This window comes from Trematomus bernacchii, unplaced genomic scaffold (assembly GCF_902827165.1).
Source record: "Trematomus bernacchii unplaced genomic scaffold, fTreBer1.1, whole genome shotgun sequence".
Taxonomy (NCBI): Eukaryota; Metazoa; Chordata; class Actinopteri; order Perciformes; family Nototheniidae; genus Trematomus; species Trematomus bernacchii.
In genome coordinates this window covers 4,945,332-4,967,836 of record NW_022988098.1, presented here as the reverse complement: position 1 = coordinate 4,967,836, position 22,505 = coordinate 4,945,332, and the positions used below count along the sequence as shown (strand labels likewise).

General features: G+C 40.8%; 1 protein-coding gene across 9 annotated transcripts in view; it reads left to right on the top strand.

Annotated features, from left to right (window-relative positions):
• The window catches only part of foxp1b (forkhead box P1b), a 194,721-nt gene extending 181,468 nt beyond the window's left edge, over positions 1-13,253 (top strand). For all 9 annotated transcript variants that reach the window (XM_034121645.1, XM_034121642.1, XM_034121647.1 and 6 more), the window contains 7 exons: positions 52-256; positions 1,039-1,115; positions 1,700-1,801; positions 3,680-3,801; positions 4,558-4,627; positions 5,394-5,560; positions 9,149-13,253. In XM_034121645.1, the coding sequence (XP_033977536.1) occupies positions 52-256; positions 1,039-1,115; positions 1,700-1,801; positions 3,680-3,801; positions 4,558-4,627; positions 5,394-5,560; positions 9,149-9,287 (882 nt within the window). In that variant the 3' untranslated portion in view covers positions 9,288-13,253. The remainder of the gene's footprint in view (positions 1-51; positions 257-1,038; positions 1,116-1,699; positions 1,802-3,679; positions 3,802-4,557; positions 4,628-5,393; positions 5,561-9,148) is intronic.
• Positions 13,254-22,505: the final 9,252 nt, after the last annotated feature.

Genomic DNA, 22,505 nt, shown 5'->3' with positions numbered 1-22,505 from the left:
GGAGCTCACGAGAGGTCTAACTCCTGTCTGCGTTTGTTTTCCATCTTCCAGCTCAACTTGGTGTCCAACGTCACACTGTCCAAGTCGGCCCACTCAGCCTCGCCCCCCCTCAGCCTGCCCCAGACCCCCACCACCCCCACGGCCCCCCTCACGCCGCTGTCCCAGACCCACTCCGTCATCACCGCCAACAGCCTCCACAGCGTGGGCCCCATGCGGCGGCGCTACTCAGACAAATACAACATGCCCATCTCTCCAGGTACAGTGCACACACTTTTTTTATTATCATTTTTTTTAATCTTTAATACTTTTTAATGCATGCTTCTTAGGTTAAGCTTGTTTCTGCTGTAACAATGTACATGTCCCCTCTGTGGAACTAAGAAAGGTATTCTGATTCTCATTCTGACACATATAGATATTGTATCTGTAAATTAAAGCTGCAACCATACATCCATTTTAGCTAATGTATTAATAGTTCAAGTCCATTTTTATGCAAACATTTCAGGTAATGCTGTTTTTAGCTTCTCTTAAATGTATACTTCCTTCTTTACTCTATTTCATATCATATTAAAGTGAATATATCTGTGTTTTGGACTAACAAAACATGACATATAAAGAAGTCACCGTGGACTTCGAGACACTAGGAGGGACATTTTATTGCTGTTTTCATTATTTGTTAAAGACCAAAGGATGAAAATGATCACAATAATGGATAATAAAAATGTGAGTGTTAATAGAAATATTCAATTAGGATGTCAGAGACGTCATCAGCACAGGTCCACCTTGAAATCAACAAATGATGAGACGTGTCCTCCTACAATGCCTTCCGTTTTTAAGACCTTTAAGGCAGCTGGGATGGATGTTTTTCACTATTTTGGACCAAATGATTATTCAGGAAAATGATAGGCAGATGAGTTGCAGCCCTAGAGTATACACACATAGACACATGTGATCATGCTAATATGTGCATTATCATCCACTGATGGGACATTCCTGTTGACACTTGCTCATTGTATTCCATGCTTCCTTCCCTGTGTGCAGATCTCAGTCAGAACAAAGAGTTTTACATGAATGCAGAGGTTCGACCGCCGTTCACGTACGCTTCGCTAATAAGACAGGTGAGCTTGTGCTTTCTTTTTAAAGTGTTGTATTCTTAACATCCTCCACCCCGCTTAGAAACACAGCTATTCAAAAAAAACTACATTTGTTGGATTTATTTCTCTCCTTGTTAAAATGCAATTTAGACAGAGGGGCAGATTAACCATCTTCAAATGAGAGCATTTCAAGAAAGAAAGAAAAAAAACAGCCATATATGACAATTGCATTTGATTAAGCATTTCTGAGATTATTACCAAATTCATTTCACACAACAGTAGGGATGAACCTGTTTTAAGATGGCCAGTCAATTATCGCCGGGCCGCAGTAATCTGGGATCTCAGGAATTAATCTGAGCCATAATTGCTGCCCTGTAATCTGCCTGAGAAATGTTTTCCACTTGCCCTTCATTTACCCACAAAGGAACAATATATTCATGTCTGCAGTTATTGACTGTGCATGAGACTTCTTAGCACTTTTCCACAGCCTGTTTCCTTTCTGTTTGTCTGTTTTCCTCAAGAGAACACACACAAACCTGAATTATTGATCACTTTGTGACGGGAGCAAGATGCTAAATGTTTGTTTCTGTCGCTGTTCCCTCATCCAGGCAATCCTCGAATCTCCAGAAAAGCAGCTAACACTAAACGAAGTCTACAACTGGTTCACGCGAATGTTTGCATATTTTAGACGCAACGCGGCGACGTGGAAGGTAATTTGACTTTTCCTCCCGACTTCCTTACACCAGACAGACCGAGAGAAGGAGACATTGTGTTCGTGTTGTGGAGAATGAAATGATATCCAGCGCCCTAATGTCTTTATAAACCAACCTTTACCAGAAGCCATTACAATGCTCCACTTTATTCTGTCCAAATGAACCACCCTTTAAACTAACAAAGGTAACCACATGGAAAAACCAAAGAGCAGGAATATGTGCATTCTTGTGAAAAGAAAAGAGGGGAAAATAGAGAGAAAGAGGGGGATGGAGGGGAGAAAAGGAGTCTCCCTGTAATATGTTGGGATGTTCTGGTGGTGGGTGGCATTAGTTTAACACAGCAGCGCTCTGCCAGTGACTCCTGGCTGAGCCTCTCACACACACTTCAGAAGGAACACTCTGTTTTCTGCCAGGCCACACACACACACACACACACACACACACACACACACACACACACACACACACACACAACAAAAACAAAACAACAACTTAACAAATACCAGGACTGAGTGGATTTAAATGAGTAAGTCAGTGGCAGAAGTCAGATTTGTTGTCTATATTCCATAAAGAGACTCTAATCTTTCTCTCTCATTTGTTTTCATGGCCAGTCAAAAATTCCTGTTTAGTCCGTGCCGCTTTCAGAACAGGAATTATTGCTAAGTATTTCCACTTGTGTCCTATTTGTTTGACTTTGGGAACACAGCCTCCCTCATCCCTCCTTCAAACACCCCTCTTGAGAAAGTTTGTGTTGCAATATGTGCACACATCCAAACACATGTTGATATGAAAGTCTTGAAAGTAAGTGTGCTCCTCCTTAATAACAGAAATGCAGGATTTACTTTTGGTCGTGCATCTCTCGGTGGTTTGTACACAAAGCACAGAACTGGCTGTAAACAGGCTGTGTGTTCTGAGGTATATTCAAACTACGCCGTGCAAAGCCTTGTCTTGAAACCTGAATAATGTAATAACATCCCACATGTCTAAATAGTATTACACCAACGTGGCATTCTGAATAATAATAGATTTGAAATATGAAAACAGAATATGCTGATCACACATATCAAATTGTAAATACTGGCATATTCTTAATACAAGGTGAATACTACACTCGAAAGAAAAAAACGTTTAAAAAAAACTTAATTTAAAAGTATTTTGTTAACAGGTTCCACCTAATACATTAATAAACAATTACATCTTAACTGTTTACAAAATACATTTAATTAAGGTCCACTTTTCTTTGGAGTGTAGTGCCCATGTTAAACAGTCAGTGATAAAGCTCTTCGAAAGCTAACACACACACACACACACACACACACACACACACACACAGACGCACACACGCACACACCAACACCACCAGCAGCAGCCTGCTCTCACACTCGCTGACAGTCCTTCCATAGGGGCACATTGTGTGTTACAGCCACTGGATTCCACAGCTCTCTCACACTCCGTTCACACACACACACACACACACACACACACACACACACACACACACACACACACACACACACACACACACACACACACTCACATTGCAAAGGGGAAATGACCAGAACCTTTTTTCTAGTCGGTGAAAATCCTCTAAATAAAGTGTTGAGTTTCTCTATCTCTCTGATCAGAGAGGGGCACTTAAGAAAGAATGATGTCATTAACTCTATCGCCATGGATACTGATAAATATTATGTTGTTTAAGTCATTTGAAACTTCAGGGCCGTTTCCTGCCAATAACACTGTGGTGTATTTATTGTGTTCCTTCAGGTTTCATCCAGAAAATATGTCCTCTCTGATATTTCTCCTCCCATGCAGTTTCCTGTACTGATAGCAACCTCTGTTTCTCTCTCCTGTCTTCCTGTTTGACACCAACTGCAGAACGCAGTCCGGCATAATCTTAGTCTTCACAAGTGTTTTGTGCGAGTAGAAAACGTAAAAGGGGCTGTGTGGACAGTCGACGAACTAGAGTTCCAAAAGAGACGGCCTCAAAAGATCAGTGGGTAGGTTGTGGTCCTCCAGCCTCCACCTAGCGTCTGTCTCTATGGAAACGCTCCATCTCATGTCGTCTGTGTGCCGTAACGTTCGCTTGCTTTGGCCCCCCCATGGTGATGCCTCATAACCCACAATGGCTTTCATTTTGACCCTCTCCCCTTTCCTGTGTCTTGTCTATCTGTCTGTCTCATCAATCACTGCATCTGCATCTGGCCGCCCCCCCCCCCCCACCCTCCCCTCCTCGCCTCCCTTCCTGCTGCTGGTTTGCTTTCCCAGGGTGCCGTGCGCACCAACCTTTCCCTGCATAAGTGCTTTGTGAGAGTAGAGGATGAGTGTGGGTCTTTTTGGACCGTTGATGATGGGGAGTTTAAGCGCGGCCGCCACATTCAGAGAGGCCGGCCTCGGAAACACGCCGCTGACGAGAACTTTGACGTACAGTAAGCACCTCCGCCTGCCAAACTCCAGAGGCCCCGCCCCCGCTTGCATGCCCCCCCCCCCCCCCTCCTCTCAGTGTTGCCATCATGCTTTTTTTGTGTGTTCATGTATCATGCTTTGCCTCCATCAATTCCATTTTCTCAAAGACAGTTGTGTGGTATTGTCAAGTGATTGAACATCTTAAAAGCCACATTACTACACCAGTAAATGTATTTAGTACTTATACAAAGTGCATTGATTTCCTCTTATGAAATAAGATACCGTAGCAGAGGAATGCATGCTAGGTGAGACACGAGTCTGTGGTTGTAATTGGATTTTTCTCTCTGCAGAAGTCCCAACTTAGTGAAGAACATTCAGACCAGCCTGGGCTACGGTCCCACCCTCTCTGCTGCCTTCCAGGTAAACACAGCACTGACCTCATCCTCAGCTGCTCAGAGAACTCAGATCCTTTACTGTAGTTACTCTGTACAGAAACTTAAGTAAAAGTGTGTATCAGTTGGAATACATATTTTCTGGTTTTTACTGTTATATATGATGTTTTTGGATTATTATCTATGCTGCATTAATGTAAATATTGCATTTTACGGGTTAACATTTCTAGATTAGGGTTAGGGTTAGTTTTTTGTCTACAGCAACCCATTACATACTATAAGATCATCATATATATTATACATGTACAGTATGAGTTTCTCCCTGATTTAACACAGATTATATAAAATAACATTTGCTAACAATGAACCTCATTGTCCTACAATTATAAACGTACTCAAATAAACTTGTGTAAGTGATATCAGCAGATTTCACTTCAGAATATGAAGGTACAAGTACATGGAATTTGTAAATGAAATACTAACATCAACTTAATTGTCATTAAAAAGAGTCCTGAGACCGAAACATGCAGTTTATCACCTCACCAGAAGTAGAGCTAAAAGCTGTATTACATACGTTTAGGTATAAATAATGAGATATAAACATATGCAGTGAGGTATATAATGTACATACCACCACTGTGCCTCACTCAGAACTCAAAACATTAAGAAGGAGAAAAAAATCTCCTCTGTTTTTTAAGGGGGTGTGCTGGTGTGAAAGGAGTGATGGGCGGCTGAGAAAGTGCTGACAAGCCTCTTCCGCTTCACATTCTGATGCCCCGGGCTTTGCTTTTCAGGCTTCAATGGCAGAGAACAACATACCTCTATACACTACTGCTTCCATTGGGAGTCCCACCCTCCACTCGCTGGCGCACGCCTTCCGCGAGGAGATGAACGGGGCGATGGACCATGGAAACAGCAACGGCAGCGACAGCAGCCCGGGACGCTCGCCCCTGCCAGCTATGTGAGTGGCGCCCCCCCCCCCCCTTATATCTACAGTTTCAGATGCTCGCTGACTAAATAATACTCTGGAGTGACTTAACACATGGCATGAGATAAGAGGGGAGCTACGAGGACAATACATAAAGTGAGGAGGGATGATATTGGAGCAGTGTGGGGGGTTGTGTGTGTGTGTGTGTGTGGGGTTGTGTGTGTGTGTGGGGTCACGGCCAGAGCTGCAGCCGGCCGCCCCGCTGAAAGAGGAAACTCCACCTTTTAGGAAAGGAAGAAAAGCCCCTGTGTTATTTTAACAATGGGTTTATGAACTCTCCTTTATGTGTCCTGCCGTCTGTTTCAGGCCCAACACAATTCCAATATGTCTTCAATGTTTTTTAGACGATCACCAGAAAAGTAATTGGAAGCTTTTTTTGCTAATCTGTTCATCGTTAAAGTCCTTTTTCTTTCTAAAATGTCAGGAAATGCCATTTCCAATCGCTCAAATATGGATATTTCTTGCTTTTCTGTATTTTGTCCCATATTCAAGCGAATATATTTGGGTTTCGGACTCACAAAAAAGACATGTAAAGAAACTAGAATGGATATTTCTACTATATTTAACCCAAATGATTAATCAAGAAAATCATAGGCAGATAAGCTGCAGCTCTATTTGTTTTATCATTCACTGACAAGACATTCCTGTTGATGATTTGATTCCATGTTTGAAAGGAAAGGAAGAAAAGCCCCTTTGTTATTTAAACAGCGAGTTTATGAACTCTCCTTTATGTGTCAGTCTGAGTCCGGCCATGATTCCAATTTGTTAAAATATTTACAAAATGCCAGAGCGCAGAGTGACAGAGCTGCCGGCTCCGACACAATCATAAACGCCTCGGAGACGCCGAAACAGAACAACAACACAAAAGCGTAATTAGTCTGGAGGACATCGTCCAAGATTCTCGTGTAGGAAAGTTGCGGTCGGCGTGGAAACCGCAGCTCCCCGTTCACTTGTTGTATAGGAGTGTCTGCTAAGTTGTTTGAAGCCTAAAATAACACAGCGCACGCCGCATCGTTTCCAGATGTGGGGGCAGACCACCGGCTCGGGGATGGCCTCCTGAAACGTCTGAGCTTTAGGGGAAATTGTGCCTGAAAACAAAAAAAGGTGCAGTAATGAGCTCCTGGCCAAATGGAGGGAAGTGCCATCCCTGATCACTGAGAACATAGCTGGGAGCGTGGCTGTGGAGCAGGAAAGCAGAGACAGGATGGGTGTGTGGGCCCTGAAGGCACCACGCTCCTCCCTCTGCCCCTCCGTGCTGTCTTCAGGCAGCTCACACACACATCCATAATTATGTATATAAGCTTAATGCAAGCACAAAATGAGTTAAACCTGTTTTATTTAGCTTTTTAAGAACTTTATTCTCTTATTACTAAAACATACCCGCTTTAGATGTTATATAGAGTCAGTGGTGGAATGTAATACATTGACTGTGAAGTTCTGTACTTACTGTAAGCTAAAACTTGAGGTACTAGTACTGTGCATTTAGTACTGATGATGATGCCTTGCTATAGAATAAACAACCCAACAGTGTAAGAGGAGATTAAATGAGAGCAACCATACAGATGTAAAAAGCTGCATTAAAATAGTAAAAACCTGACAATGCTTTATTGTTATGCAATTTAACTTAGGTCTGAATGCAAGACTTTAAGTTGTAGTAGAGTATTTACACAGTACTTATACTTGAGTAAAGGATCTGAGTACTTGCACACAGTAGCACCATAACTCATGAGCAAAATGATGCCCTGGCTCACACACTTCCAAACACACGTCCAGCCCGCTGCTCACCGTGTCCCAACATGTGTTTTCCACGTGTGTGCAAGCCGCCTGAAAGGACGCAGCTTCTTAACGCCAACAGAAACCAGAGCACTTCAGACGAGAAGCGTGCATCCACAGAAAGCTAATTATGAGCAAAGTGTGGAATCAGCATGCAGTTCAATAGCATAATAATAACAATTTCATGTGTGCCCCGCAGCCACAGGCAGACCTGAGGCACTTGTGGAGTTACTTTGATGTGAAACTGATAGAAAAGCTGACTTTACTTTCCCCCCCAACCTCTTTATAATTCACACAAATGTATGTCAGTTAGCTCGTTAGCATACGACACAATCGTTGTAAATGACACAAGACGTAGCAGTGTGGATGAATCAAATGCTAGGCTCCGGTGTTAGGGTTAGGGTTAGGTTTCAATGGCATTATATATACAATAAAACAAGTTCCCAGCAGCCACAGAGGCAGACCTGAAGCACTTGTGGAGTGAATTTGATAGAAAAGCTAACTTTACCTTTTCAACCTGTTTTTTTTTTAACACAAATATATGTCAGTTAGCTCATTAGCATACAACACAATCGTTGTAAATGACACATGCCTACCCGGTTTGGATAAATCGAATACTAGGCCCCTTCGTAGGGTTACTTGTGGATTTATTTCGATTTTTTACAAAAGCTGACTTTACTTTCCCCCCCCTTCTTTTAAAATAAAAAACTCAAATTAAAACATGTCAGTTAGCTCGTTAGCATACGACAAAAAAAGGTTGCAAATCCCACAAGGCGTCCCGGTGTGAACAAATCAAATGCTAGGCTCCGGTGATGAAGAACGCTGTCCCTTGTTGGGGTAGTAAATGAGCGCGGTGCCTCATCCTGACACCTCTCTACCTCCACCTCTCCTCCTGGCACCTCTCTACCTCCACCTCTCCTCCTGGCACCTCTCTACCTCCACCTCTCCTCCTGGCACCTCTCTACCTCCACCTCTCGCGGGTTAGAGCGCCACGTCCCCTGCAGCTTTTCATAACGTGTTTTTTTCCTGCTTTCTGCCACTGCCAGGCCTCCTCTCCCCCCTCCTGCTCTGTTTCATGTAATGAGAAATTTGGCAGATCTCATCTCTTTAGTGGCTCTTTTGCCCAGGCTGTGAGCTGTAAAAGGGCTGGGGGGGGGGGGGGGGCTCATGTTTTTGCCTTGTTTACAAGTGACAGCGTTATTATTCTCATAAGGGCTCTGTTTCTTATCGCCGTGTTGTGCCGAATGCGCCTCTCCTGCCAGCGCTTTTCTTCCCGCGTATTGACACTCGCTTGAAAATATGCATTAATTCTGGAGTTTAGAGCGCCGGTGTCTGGTCGCTGTGTTTGCTTGAAGTTGATTAATGATAGAAGCCGGCGCGGGGTCGTCCTCTGGAGACCCGCCTCGCAGGTTGTGCATGTTAACGAGCAGGAAGGGGAACACACAGCGCGCCGCTGATCCTCCGCCACCAGGAGGCTGACAACGGCCGACTCCATTCTCTCCTGCGCTCCACTCACGCTGTTAATCTCCCTCATTTATCAATTCTAAGTGAATACCCTGTTGTCGCTTGCCACAAAAAAAAAAAAAGCCAGCAGCTTTTTACCGGGATGGGACTACCTCAAAAGAAAATTATCACGAGCACCAGCGAGGCTCTCAGTGAAGCCAGACGTTTGTTTTTGTTCCCCTGTTTCCTCCTCTATAAACAGAATCAGGTCTCTGTCGTTTTGAAGGGTTATTAAAAAAAAAAAAGAATTGGAGCCATATCTTCTCTCTGCTCTTCCTCCTGCAGGCATCACATTAAGGAGGAACCACTGGACCCCGAAGACCACGAAGGGCCCCTCTCCCTGGTAACGACCGCCAATCACAGTCCGGATTTCGATCACCATAGAGACTACGACGACGACCAGGGCCACGACGACATGCTGTAAGGCTAGCAGGGGCCCCACCTCCCACCACCCCCCCGACCCTCCATCCTCCCCGGGGCCTCAGAGGCAGTCTGGGTAATCTGGGAGACAGAAAAAAACGCTCGGCAGATAACAAACACTGAACTGCAGTCTCAGCGCTCAAATGTCTCCCAGTTCACTTTTTTAGTGCCATTACAAAACACACACACTTTTCTTTCCTGATTTCTTTCTACTTCTGATTTAAGTAAAGCTTAAAAAGTGAAACTTCATTTCTACTCCTGTGTGGGATGGACTCCTTTGGTACGGGGGCGATGCGTTCAGGGTCAGAGACCTTTATTCGCCACGCAGCCAGGACGGACTGCACTCAGCGGACTGCAAGAGGGGGTCGTCTCCCCCCTTTTCTCTCTCCCTCTCTCACACATCTGACCACAGACTCACAGAGAGAGAGAGTGACTGACGTTTAATTTACACCGTGTGTGTGTAAACGACTTGTGTTCATTGTCACTGCCTTCAACACTTCTCATCGCTTTGATTCCATCGGGTGGGTTTTTATTCGGGTGTTTTTGTTGTTTTTATTGTCGGGGAGGGGTAAGATGTTCTAAAATATCAACATGATGTGTCTTTTTCCATTTTCAATGTTCCTTTTTCTTTAAACTGATCAGACCTCATGCCCATGCTGTGGAGATTGTGTGTGGTCAGCACTTGATGATGAATGTTTGTGATTTTTTCTCTTCTTTAAATACACACACATGAAGCCGAATGTCACGTACCGAGTAGTGTTTTTCTGTCATTTATTCCACGAATCTTCAAAAAAAAGAAAAAGGGGAAAGAAAACTCTGATGTGTAGCCCGCCCCTCCCCCCACCTGCTCATGAAGTCCATTGGCAATGCACTACTCGTAATGAAGGCTCTCTCCACGCATCAATGAAGTTTAATTTAAGATGCGAATGAATGACAGAGAAATCATGCAGGTTATGATTTATCCTTATGGAATTACACTTTAAAACAGCCCCTCACGGCAGAGCGTGTCGAGCCGCAACACCATTTCTGATCACTTACTAGTTTTTCTTTTTTTTTATACAAAGCAGGATGGAAATGTCAGGTGTGCGCCGGAGAGATAATGATTTAGACCAACTAATTGTGATTCCTGAACACAACCTGCCATTGTTAATCAGACGTGTCTTCAGACGCTGTAATTCCATTCAGTGCTTGATGATAAACGTGCATTCCCTGTAGTTTTATTTGTATCCCGCGCATGACCAGTTTCAGTGAGGATGAAATATTCATTTTTTATCAAATGTAGAATTTCCAAGACTTGCAATAAGACCCAAACGTCGCACATTCCAGCATTTTGACAGCTATCGTAAAGGGCCCAAACATACAGTACATGCCATTTATTTTAAATGTGGATACTCTGATGTTCAATGTCACCCAAAAATAGTTGTAATCCGCAGCATTGAATCAATTCCTCATTGTGATGCAGCGATTTCAGCTTAGGTAGATCTCTACTAGACCATGAATTTCAAGACTGCAATCAACCACTTTTTATTTATTATTATAATTTTTCTTTGGCTTATTTTTTCTTTCTGTTGATGTGTTTAATATCTTGTTCTGTGACTACCAAAGATAAACTACAAAGTCAATGTTGTGTGTTCCATGCAATATCAGATAAGGCCAAATATCTCTCCTCTAGAAAGAATCAATGAGGGGGGGGGGGGGATGCTCTTCAAACTGGTGTTTCATTCATTTATTATTAAAAACCAAAGGGGTGTGAAGAAGAGGGACGGCTGCAGTAATGTTTGCAGTGACCAAAACGGAGCGGGGCGATGACCAAATTAGGAAAACGTTAGTCTTTTTGGGGCCAGTAAGAGGAAAAAGGGAGCGTTTCGGTGAGGAGATTTGAACATAAAGGGTAAAATCGACGAGGAAAAATAAACCGGTAAATGGAAAAAGCTTTGCTAGGGAACAATGTGAAACAGATACTTCAACTGGACCATGCTATGATTCTCTTTTCTTCATTTTGTATCCTTTGAAATGATTGTAAGCCACTTTTTCGGGGGGTTTTAAGCATCTTTTTGGCTATGATTGTGTTCAGTTTCTTATTACTTTTTTTATATTAAAAAAAAAAAACACTCCTGTCAACTAATAAGCTGGGTACAAGGTACTTTATGGCAGTTTTTATTGTTATTATTTCACCGCTTATTAAGTAAAAAACAAAAAAAAGGGCAATCTGTGGTTTCCAGAAGTATTTAATATCCAGGCAGCTGTGGGACGGGTCAGTTTCAGCTCGGACCGTGAGAACAGCCGAGCTCATCCACAAACCGCCCCCCCCCCCCCCCCCCAACCGCCCCGTTCATCTGGCTGCGTGTTTGGGATCGAAAAAGGAGAAGAAGCGCTGGTAGATTCTCAGCATGCATAGCTTGACGTTACTAAAGATAACAGCATGAGAAAAAAAACATTTGTACGCATACCTCAGTTCAAACCTATAGGGAATGATTCAATTAAATGAGGGGAAATAAATAAACATTTCACTCAGTTGCACTTAGTTGTATGTCTTGCATGTGTAGTCTGATACTGTAGAGAGAAAACTACAAAAAAAATGAAATTAGAGTTTGTTTATCAAAGGTTTCATCCTTTTTTCATTATCATTTTTTGCCAAACCAATCCAAACCTCAGGCCTTTTGTTCATCCTCCTGTCACTGTCCTCCGCTGTAATGATGGGTTGTTTTAAGGGCGTTCCAATATTCGGTTGTACATACATGTCGGTAAAGTCTCTGTCTTTTTTCTTTTTTTTTTAAGATCAAAAGATTTGTGTTATTGCTTTATCGCGACTGCTTTGTATTAACTATGAAATAGCTATGAGAAAAAAAACTGCTGTATGTATTGGAATAGCAAAACTGTGCTGCAAATGTATTTTACTTAGTAATCCTTGCTTTAAAAAAAAAAAGAAAAGAAAAAAAAAAGAATCATCCATGCAGACATCTGGGCAGGCCGGGGGGGAGATTATCCCCCATTTTGGATTTTAAAACTGTAATATAGAAAAAACAGACTTTTCTCTGTTATCATTGACCTAAGCATTTTGTACAGATTTTTCCCTCTTTGTGTTAAAGCTGTTTTTTGATACTTCCTTTTGATGGTCCAACCACTGCCTTCTGTGGCTGTATGTTAGAGATTACCGCTCTGAGAAAAAGGGCACACAGGTATATTTCCTCTACGAGACGGAGATATCTTGCATGACTAATCCCAGGGTCACAGAGAAGGGGGAGGGGGGGGGAAATATGTTTTAAGTGGTCAGTAATAATATAAGGGTGTAACAATCTAATGATATTTTATATGAAATGAATAGGAAAAAGTAAAAAAAAAATATGCAGTGCCAAGATGTAAAGAATATTGTTAAATGCTTTTTTGTTTCGTTCATTTCACGCACGCATCAAAGATGTGTCCTTCTCATCCATGTCATGTAGGTATTTTGTTCGGCATCAAGATATTTATATTTTTATCTCAAAGGGTCATTGTAAATGAGTCAAACCAAGCACAGCGGACAGGTCAAAGGTCAGACGCCCTGCAAACTGCGGCCGTGTGGCATCAGATCCCCGACATCACACGCTGGCAAAAAAAAAAAAAACGCCATTGTTTCATCCTTCACCAACCATCCAGCCCGCTGTCATCGTCCCCCTCTCTCACACACTCTCTCCAGAAAGAGGGGGAGGGAGGATGAAGGGGGGGGGGGGGGCAGGAGCTGTCACGGTGCTCTCATCCCGCAGCAGCTTTTCTATCTCTTACTTTCTGTTTTTCCTTTGAAGATGTACTCTGTAGTTTATTTTATTTTCTTTCTTTTTTTTATAGAGAAATATTATTGCTCATCACTTTCCATCAGTCTGTAACCTCCTCATCATTCCTCGTCTGTCTGATGCAGACCACTCTGTTGTAGTCAGTGGCGATGACTGACGTGAGCATTCTAAACATGCAATAAAATGCTGGTTGTTCAGATCCTCGGCTGCAAGTGTCTCTCTTTGTATCGGAGTGTGTGTGGAAGTATTGATTGTTTTTCAACGGCTGTGCAGAATTAGGAAGTCATCTTAAATTGAATGCATTACATTTGAGTTTTGTTTGCACATTTACGATCGAGGGTTACAGGTTCAAATTTATCTGAGTTCTGCCTTTTTTGTCAGAATATGGGAGATTATCACTTTAAGAATTGCTTTTTGAGTTTGTTAGTTACTGGTCCTCAACAGCATTATACATGAAAGTAGTGTTCTATAACTATGGGGGTAAAATATAACAGTCGAAGTTATCACATTTGGTTACCCCACAAGGTTGTGACTGCTGCTGCTTTTATTTTTGTGTCAGTTTATTTTTGTTTTGTAGATTTTGGTATGTTTTGTCATACGTATAGGTCTTAAGATTGTCTGATGACCGTTGAGGATGAAATTGGAAATAGAAACATGTTTTTCACATATGTCCCTAATACTCTTCCGTACATGAGCAAATCAGACTAAAAGTGAATGTATTTAATTTAAGATGGGTTCCTAATTCTGCATTCTGCACAACAGCTCTTTGCATGTGTCCTTAATCCTCTTCCATACATATAGAAGATTTAGCTTTTTCTACAATGCTAAACAGCTTTGTGCTGAGCTACCATCTAATGCAATGTCAACCAATGCATCAAAAGTTAACATTTCTGACGCACACAAAATCATAATACAAGATAAATGATCATGTTAGTATTAACAGAGCACAAGTTAAATCTCTTTCTCATCATTTTGTCCTGCAGAAGGGCTTCACACAGACTCCTGTTTGTCATCTGCAGCAGGACTCTCATCTCAGCCTCAACATTAAATTATATCGTAATTAAAAAGCGACAGTTAAACTGTCTTTTCCTAACAGCAATTTAGGTAACTGCATTTGATAAGCTATAAATTGTACCAGCATTAAAATTCCAGAAATAATAGCGATATGGATTTGGTGACGGGAGCTAATGCTGATGACCAGGAGTTGTGTTTTTATGACGGAGGCACAGGTCATGTTGGCCACTAAACAGGAGACAGAGATCAAGTCTAAGCACTTTTAATCTTGTGAAACAAGCAATTACAAATAGTTGCATTGATTTGTTAAAAAGCTTTAGGTGACATAAATCGTTTCTTGCTTAGCTTATTGCTGGAAAACATAAATGTCAAGTGTATTATTAATTAAGGCCTTTGAAAGACAAGATTTAATGGAAACGATATAAAATCACAAGCAATCTTTCCGCAGGCGGTATTTCACCTGACGCTCAGGACTCCTGTATATCAGTGTTGTTGTCGTGACACTGATCACAAACTGGATCCGATAACATAAACTGTGCAGGGAACACGCAGTAATGGAAGCTGTTTGTGTTTAAAAGTCATTCAGAGCAGAAGCATTCACATAAATTAATCGCACAGTAACTTACAGAGAGGAATTAACATATGATATAATTATAGACCATAAAGGTGGATGAAATATTATGGGAACAGTGGCTGTGTAGTGACATGATCAGCCAATACTGGCCCTGCACACATCAATCTCAGTCTCCTTGCACAGCACGGACAACACAGTAACACTTTTACAAAACTTGTTATATTAGTGTACTGTAATTCTTTATAACCCATCTACTGAGGTGGCCCTGAGTGCTCAGTGCACTGCAAATAAAGACACGTGCAAAAAGACAAGCAGTACAAGAAAATTCAACAAACGTATTCACACATTTTACAAAAAATAATGGAACCGCAACCAGAAAGAACTGTAGCGTTAGCATTTTCCTTTTTATTTGACCAGCCATTTAAAATATAACAACATCAAATAAAACGACAAAAAGTTACTAGTAGATAAAGTTATGTTAGTTCTCTGTAACATTAGAAGTTACGTATATCACCTATCATAGTTGACAAGCGGGTTTAACTACAGATAAACAGGCTAACGGTATGTTAACTACGTTAGCTTGTTAGCTATAGCTATTTTCAGATTCGTCTTTATGTAACGCAAATTGTTTAATTTCTGTTTTAAAATGAGTCAAATAAGTTGCTATTTTGACTGCACGTATATATATTTTTTAAATATATACTTGTTGTTTCTGTTATAAAACAATAGCAGTAGTTAGCCAGTTTGGTTAGCCATGCCAGTAAAAACTACCGGTACTTTAAATTGCTTATCCCTTATTAGGGAGGATGAAAGTTACTATTTGCGTTACAGCTAACAGGCTAACGTAACGTTAGCTCTCTGTAACAAACCTATTTAGTTGAATAGGCAGGCTAATTAACCTATTCATTTTAACGCTGTTGGTTACCTGTGCTGATCTTGTTAGCAAATTAATGTTAGCCTGACTACAGCAGAGAAAAAAATGCAAACGGCTTAATCATTTAGCTAACATGCTAACAACAGTAGTATAGTAAGCTAGCGTTGGCAAACTGAAAGACTTAGTACACGTTTTTTTGGTACCACTTTACAATAAGACTACCCTAATAAAGGATTCATAAAGGGTTTATAATTAGGTTATGAATTAGGTTGTAAACACTTTATTAATCATTAAGAACCATTTATAAACCAGTTCTAACATAGTTTGCATACATCAACACAGGCTCACTATTTGGCAAGATGACTAAGCCTTATATTGGCTACTTAGCGAGAATCAACTCAGTGAACAACAGATACCAAGGATGCTGGCTGATGAAGAAGACGAAGTAAGCTAAGTAGCCAATATAAGACTTAGCAGTACAGATAAATGTGGGCTAACGCTGGGATGTTGTGTTTTTTCTAGGGATGTCAACGTTAACGCTTGTGATTAATCTGTCAACGTTAACCCATTAAAGAAATGTACGTTTATCAATCACATTATCCAGTGTTGTCTTGTAATTCCATTTCAGATAACATGAATGCATGGCAGTAAAAAGACAAAGAAAACGGAGGAAATGGCAAAGCTACATGTATTGCACTGACTGGAGACAACTAGACATTAGTGAGTAAACATCACTATACCTCTGTGTAACGGCACAACAAGACCCCCTACGACTATTTTATACTCTGGCTTACAATACTTTCACACATTTATTTTCTGTTACTGACAGACATGGGCTTCCAGAGGCACCTTAATGCAAATCTTCCATCCACCTTGAAGACACTGAAGTGAGATATCTTAAAAACCTGGACAGACAAAACCAAAACGATCTAATATTCTATATCTAATGAGGTAAGTGTTAACTGACCCTATTACAGCACACTGTTAATTTTCCTCATCAATCACAAATATTGCTATTTAACCCGTTTGAGTGATGCTCTCTTCTCTTCTTCTTGTCGTGCTCTTCACACAGATCAGCAGTTATGTTATTTAGCTCTGTGTGATTGCAAAAACAAACACGAATGGCCGCTGTTCACTTTATTCTAATTGAAGTATGGCACAGCCTCATCCATTCACACAAGAGCCTCAGTCAAATAGTCGAGGCTGGCAAACTCCCAACATGGCAGTGAGGCAATTAGCCGTCCTGCAGTGTTTGTTATTCATGGTTTGATGTAAAAATGTGTTTATTAAGATGGGCTGCAGGCCCCGGTGTGCAATAGACCTGCTTGTAATTAGATTCCAATTATTTGTCTGTTTCTGATATTGTAAACTGGCACTTACCACATCAGTTAAATTGACACAGCGCACTGCTTGGTTTACTCGGTAATTAAAACGTGTTCTGTTAATTAGATGATGACCACTTTATTCCAGGGCTCTTGTGTTTGGGCTCCTCGGCGGCTCGCTGTTTGGATCATGAGTTGCCAGACGCTTCCCTAATCAGCCCTTGTTTTGTTTCAATTACCACCTGCTGTTCAAAAGGCATGCCTCGCTGCCCCCACCCCTACACACACACACAGATATATGCACACATACACAACAATAACTGGAGGCCTGCTTTACTACCAGCTCCAGCTCCAACACAACAATCAGGATTTCACAGCTGGGCCTGCTTTCTTCTTTATTAGAAGGCACAGCTAGGTTTCTAAGAGAGTCCAAGCAATTAAAAAGGGAACTAAAGGAAGATGAAAGAATAAAGGTACTTATCACATCAGTTAGCAGGCCTCGTGTGAGTAGCCAATGGTAATTATGCTCATTGAGTAAACAGCTGAGATGCTCAGATGTCTCCTTCGCTTGGCTAATGTTGGATCCACTAACTGAAGATGACTAATAATATAATGCAGGTGCTGATGGGAACTAAATGATACATTGCTCATGTTTTTATAGCAAGCCAAAATCCACAATTGTTCTCTTTTTCTCTAAAATTAGTTTCAGTGTAACATTTGGCTGTCAGGACCACTTTAGTGAAGTTTTACGTCACGAATTAAAGTTTATTTTAGAGTCTGGAAGTAATAGTTTGACAAACAATGCCAATTCAATTTCCCAGTCTTTTGCCATATCGTTCCGTTTTTATTTGTGGATGGAGAAAGCTCAGTTGTTAGATCATTTGACACGTTAGTTGATTAAGTGTTTCATCCATCACTTTAAGGACCTTCAGTCAGTGTTGAGGCCAAGTCAAGACTGAATCCACGATAAATACCAGCCCCTGCTTGGCTCTACTCTTCAATCTATGATGCTCCATGTACGATCGTAGATTTACTCGGGCACTTCAGGACTGCCTCTAGTGGCCGTAAGAATTATGATTGTGAAAAAGGAGCAAGTCAGATGATGTAGTAGCAACAAATGCGTCAAAAAAAAGACAGGACTTACACGATGGGAAACCAAGTTATTGTTTGGATATTACAAATTTCATTAAGAAACATATTCACTTAAAGGTGGGGTAGGTAAGTTTGAGAAACCGGCTCGAGATACACTTTTTGTTATATTCCCTGGAATGCTCTTAACATCCCGATAGCAATGAATATATTAAGTGCTTTGACAAAAAATCCATTAATAAATGTCATCTGTGGAAGCCGTAGTACTGTAAAAAGCACGACCAATCATTTTAGCCGGCCCGGCTAAAATAACTGGATGGCCTACCTGCCTGTCAGCCTTCCATCTGTGCACAAACTTATCTCGTGCCCTCATTGGTCATGTGCGCGTTCGTGTGTGTTGGAGGAGGGGCTCTGTAAGGAAGTGGCAGATTTTCACCGGTTGTGTATTTTTAAATTCTAGCGCACTCGAGCTGGTTTCTCCGAAATTACCTACCCCACCTTTAAGTCACGTTTAGCACGTAACTTACATTATGTGATAAAAATGCTTAATTTTACCCACAAAATATAATATAACAAGATCAAATCAAATAAGACAGGTACATATTTACAAGAATAAAAGTTTCAGTGCAGTATTAGGAGCTTGGAACAAAATATAAAACATCGCCAGCTTATCCCTTTTAAGCAAGATTTGGAAGAGTGATTTTGAGCAGTTCAGCGTTCTCATAGTTTACTCCCTTGCAAACTGTATTGAAAATATACCATAGATTTGATACTGGAGAAAATCGAGTCAAAAAGGCTTGAGACTTGTTTGTAAGACATACTTTCATTAGTTTATAATACTGCATGATCTCTTTACCCGGTGGTGTGGAGCAGGTGTGCAGAGCCTCAGGTCCGCTGTAAACAAAGTGACTCCCATTGTGAACTGCACTCTCTGCCTGACCTGCACTCATTGTGCCAGCATCCTACATTACTATCAGAAATGTTTTGTCTGAATTATTGAAGAGATGCAAAACAACATGAATAATTGTGCCTCGCTCTCGCACTTTGTGTCATAGTGAATTAACAAAGAAGTGTGTGCTGCTGGGACCCTTTCTAAAAGAGATGATAGATCTCTGATCAGATGAGGATAAGAGAGTCGAACCAAAACAAGCTACTGTTTATTGTCTGGTTTCAGGCAACCTGCATGTTGGAGTTAATGTTTAAAGACTGAAATAACATTTTAAGTAGAATAGGCTAATTGATTTTATAAAGTGTATTTCAACATTTTGGTGTTATAACAGGATGTGTTGCTCATAGTTAGATTAGAACATCAATGGCACTCTTACCTGTATGCTAAATTAAGCTAACGCCTGCAGCTGGTTAGTTTCGCTATGCATGCCTGGTGCTTTTTCAAAGTTAGCAAAAATCGAGCTATAGCATATTCGCTTGGTAGCATCAGAGGTGATGGTAGGAAGCAGGGGTGGACTGGGACTAAAAAACAGCCCGGGACTCTCGACCGGTACCGCCGGCCACCTCGGTACCGCAAGTAAATACCGCTAGTAAATTGTCGACGGGGTGGGGGTGCTAGTGACTTATCCGACTGGCCCACATCGTCCAACCGGCCCACTTCAGTACCGGCCCAACGTCCCGATGGCCAGTCCGCCACTGGTAGGAAGATTTGACAGTTTTTATAAAGAGCATGCTAGCTCCTTCCAGCTGTTTCTGGTCTTTGTGCCAAGTTAAGCTAACCGGCTGTAGCTTTATTGATTTGCCACATTTCTTCTGCCCTTATCAACTCAACTGGTTATTTTTCTTGGTTTTCCTTTAGCAAAATGTGTGGATATTAACTTCTTTTGGTTTTGCCTCTGTTGAGGTTCATGGCATGTTTTGCACAAACCCGTGACTTTGAAATATCCGAACTAAACTCAATGGGTAGCTGGAATATAGTACTACGTACGATACACCATAAAATTGAGGAAGTGTAGACGTACCTCTCTTTAGAGGAAAAGGTTCTGTTACCGTCCCGTTGTTGGCAGTTTCACATAGCGTCACAATGACAATCAGCTAAGAATCCCGCGTTTAATCTCACATAACCTTGCCGGGTATCGCTACTAATCGCAGCAGAAAATGAAATAGAGAAAAGCTGCTAAAAGTGAGTTGAGTCAAAATCAAGCAAATGCACAAAACTCTCAAAAAGAAAGCAAATAAGCATCAATAACAAAATGCCACTCTATTTCTTTAAAACAAACTATTATATTTCAAGTAACAACACAACCAGCGCATTGTGGGTAGCTGTACAACCCCCTACAACTACATACATGAAAAGGTCACAGATTTTCTACATGACTACATAACCCGTATTTTCTTGCTGCACATAATACACAAGCTTTCATTATATTTAAATTCATAAGCTTCACTCATGTGGAAATTTAAATTGTAGTTGTGTGGTTCTCTGACAGATTGAGTTAAAAGGAAGTGCATCATTGTAAACTGCAGATAGCCTCTGAATTTCTTTTCACTGCTCTGATTCCTATACGGCCTTTCTCTCCTCTCCCTGTGAAAGCTTTTCTCTCCGGCTTTCTTTAAAAAAAAAAGCTATCATTTAAACATGTCATGGGTAGTGTTTACCTGCAGTGAACCTTGATTGAGAAAGCCTGTGACTTTACACTGATGCCCTCCTAATCTGTATGACTGGCATGCTAATTTCTCTGACGCTGCCATTCAAAACACAAACATGAAATGTTGGTTTTAGAACCGGGAGACCTGGTAGAGTGAATTTCAAGTGCTTATTCAAATATTTCATTAAAATGTAAATTTTTACCACGCCGTACGTCTTGCTGTGCACAAGGCATGACTTAAGAAGTTATGAAGTTATAACAGCATTTCTCTCTCTGATGCCAATTAACTGGTGGGGGGACTATAATGCCCTTACCTTGTTTTATCGCTGCATAACAGGGCGCCAACAAATGCATCGCATGCAACAGGAGTTTCAGGTATTGACAGCTTAGATTGGTGGACTGGAAGGAAAAAAGGTAAAGTCAACATGAAGCCTCCTGGAGAGTGGTGGCTAATCAATTCTCTTATCTCCACAAAGTGCAAATGAAGTGATTAAATGTAAGGTTATGCAAAAGAAAGAGAATTGTAAATGAGTTGTGGCCACACAGCAGCTTTATCTCGGACGTTTGTCAGGAATGGAAAACAAGCTGCTGAAGGTTCACTTCACTCAGGTGTGGAAGCAGAAAAAGGCTGTAATGATTTTTAATTGTATTACTTATTTAAAGTTGGAACACTGTGGATTATTTCAGGATAACATTTAATCATATATTGTACTCTAATAATCACACATCTCAACACATGTGGCTTTCTCTTCTTCTAAAATCACCACAAGGTCATCATGAGTCTCACAATGGTTTTGATAAGGATTTACAATTCAGATTTTAATTTTGTAATTGGTTCTTGCCTGGTTTGATTTGTGTTTTTTCGAAATTGCAATAATTTGAAATAACATGGACTTTTCAAGGAGTGGGACTCAGATCACATAGAAAGATTAAAGATTGATCTTAAAAATTGTATTTTACTCAAATTATTTTAAAACCTTTAACCTTTTCATGAAATAAAGATTTTGAATTTCTACATCATCCAATAACAACTGTGACAATGTATAGAAGCCCTTCCAAACTCATCAGTTATCCCTATATACAGTATTATGCAGTACAGTATTTACCTTGGCCCAGGGTTTACACATTGATATAGCCTTACTAACATTACTGTGGGATGTATTTAAATAACTAACTTTGTAGCTAAATAGAATATTTTAGAGAGATCAGTTTAACTGCTAGCCACTTTGATCATTTGATGATATGTAAACCATTCATTACCATATTTCTTGATACTTTTCACCTATTATTATTGGCATACTTTTCATATTTGTATCTGTCGGATCAGTTAGTATTAGAATAAAACATATCAGATGCTCACAAATTCTGCTGTGTTACCTGAAAAAAAAGACACCAAACACGCAGTTATGTCGTGTTTTTCTAAGGTGTTTGTCATGAGACTTGTTCTGTTTGTAATATGCTGCAGTTTAAATAAACCACATTTGATAAAGTCACGATATAATCCCCTGTAGGGCTTTTCCTTGTCAATCAGTTATTCAACATGTAAGGTGTATGTTTGCCAGAAGATGTATCAATTAATAAATAGTGGCATGTTGACTTTTAGGGTGTCTATACGGATAATATTTGCCGTTTCTCCGCCTTGATCAGACAGAGAAACTTCAGCGACACAAACCTCCGGGCTCGTATCGCTCGAGGTTCCTCACTCTCCTCCTTTTATTTCTTCTCTCATTTTTAACTTGCAGGGGGAAGAAGACAAAATGGTTGCAGGTGGTGATGAAAATAAGAGCCATCCATCATTATTTATTAGGCATGAAAAAGATACACAATAATGTAATTTAATCTCTCAGCAGACAATTATTCCCACATATTGATAACGCAATGCGAAAAGTGCCATGAATCCTAATATGATGTTTGCTTTTATTGGTGTATGATACAACCATAACAAATAATGTAATTGTATCAGGGAGAAAATGTGATTATTT